The sequence below is a fragment of the Ipomoea nil genome, unplaced genomic scaffold, assembly GCF_001879475.1.
Source record: "Ipomoea nil cultivar Tokyo-kokei standard unplaced genomic scaffold, Asagao_1.1 scaffold0322, whole genome shotgun sequence".
NCBI lineage: Eukaryota > Viridiplantae > Streptophyta > Magnoliopsida > Solanales > Convolvulaceae > Ipomoea > Ipomoea nil.
Window position 1 is genome coordinate 412,023 of NW_017616750.1, and position 1,634 is coordinate 413,656.

General features: G+C 32.3%; 1 protein-coding gene across 1 annotated transcript; it reads left to right on the forward strand.

Annotated features, from left to right (window-relative positions):
• Window positions 1–418: 418 nt before the first annotated feature.
• On the forward strand, window positions 419–1,120 carry LOC109171574 (protein FAR1-RELATED SEQUENCE 4-like). The gene has a single exon (XM_019320627.1). The coding sequence runs from the start codon at window positions 419–421 to the stop codon at window positions 1,118–1,120; it is 702 nt and encodes a 233-aa protein (XP_019176172.1).
• Window positions 1,121–1,634: the final 514 nt, after the last annotated feature.

Below are 1,634 nucleotides of genomic sequence, written 5' to 3' on the forward strand. Positions count from 1 at the left end.
TTTTCAGGTTGGTGACTGACTATAAATGTCACAAGAATACATTGTTAGAAAAGCTTTATGACTGTAGGGAGAAGTGGTGTCTAAATTTAACAAGGATTATTTTTCTGGGGGCATTTTGTCGTCACAAAGGAGTGAAACTACAAATCATTCGATTTCTAGAAGGCTATCTAAGACAACAGGTCTTTGTGATTTCTATTCATCGTTTATAAGCATAATTTCTAAATGGAGAAGTAAAAAGAATGGTGAAGATTTTCGTTGTGCTCAAGGGGTACCCGCTATGATGATGGAGCACGTGAAACTTCTTTCACATGCTAGAGAGGTATATATATATATATATATATATATATATATATATATATATATATTTTTTTTTTTGTTTGAAGAACAATTTATGAAAGGCAGTGCTTGTCATCAAGAAATGGTGTTAAATGATGGCAGTCAACACAAGTATCACGTGTGGCGGCCAGATATAGACATTATAAGGCATGAAGTTAGTTTTAGCCCAGCCAACTTTGACATTTCTTGTAGTTGCAAGTTGATTTCTGAGTTGGGAATTCTATGCTGTCATTGTATACGCATTCTTCATGTACATTGTGTTTCTAGTATCCCTGACAAATATATCCTTAAAAGATGGACTAAAAAGGTTATTGATGGTAGGAATGTCAACATTGATTCTATGGTTTATAATGTTGGTGTCCCTCCTTCAATTTGGGTTTTTGATATTAGTAGGAAATTTCAAAAATTAGTTGTTTCTAGTAAAGATAGTAGTGTAGCTAGAAAATTTTGTGATGAAGCTGTTGACGATGCAAAGAAAAAGGTTGAAGCTGAGATTGGGTATGTGCATATTGAAGAGTGTGGTGCTGCATCTTCAAATGGTGGTGTACAAAATCCTTCAAGTCAGAGATTGAAAGGTGAGCGTAATAAAAGGAGGAGTGGTGTTATTGAAAAGAAATACAGTCTTGCAAGGGGAAGAAGGAGTGCTGCAAATAAAGTTGCATTGAGTACGAAGGGTGATGTTCAATCTTTGGTTTTGGAAGGCATATCAAAGCTTGCTGGGATGGATATCTTGTACATCCAAGTTCTTCGAGTTCAGATTTTGTTCAGTTTAGCAAGGGTTTAGATGACAATATAGGTGTAGATTGAGAGCATGTTAATACAAGTTGTTATTATTGAACTTATGCAATTCTGGATTTATAGTTTTGTAATTCTGGATATGTAGGGTTGCAATTATGTATTTACAGTTATGCAATTATGTATTTATAGTTTTGCAATTATGGAATTATAGTTTTGCAATTATGACATTGTAGTTAAGCAATTATGGAATTATAGTTATGCAATTATGGATGTATAGTTATGAAATTCTGGATTTATAGTTTTGCAATTGTGGAATTATAGTTTTGCAATTATGGCATTATAGTTATGCAATTATGGATGTGTAGTTATGCAATTCTGATTTTATAGTTTTGTAATTATGGAATTATAGTTTTGCAATTATGGCATTATAGTTATGCAATTATGGAATTATAGCTATGCAATTATATAGTTATGGATTTATAGTCATGCAATTATGGATGTACATTTATTAACTTATGGATTTGTAGTTATGCAATTATGGATCTACAGTTATGAAGTTA

Bases quoted from the DNA above. Each gene is read 5' to 3' on its own strand.
- LOC109171574 (XM_019320627.1), top strand. From the start codon at position 419: ATGGTGTTAAATGATGGCAGTCAACACAAGTATCACGTGTGGCGGCCA.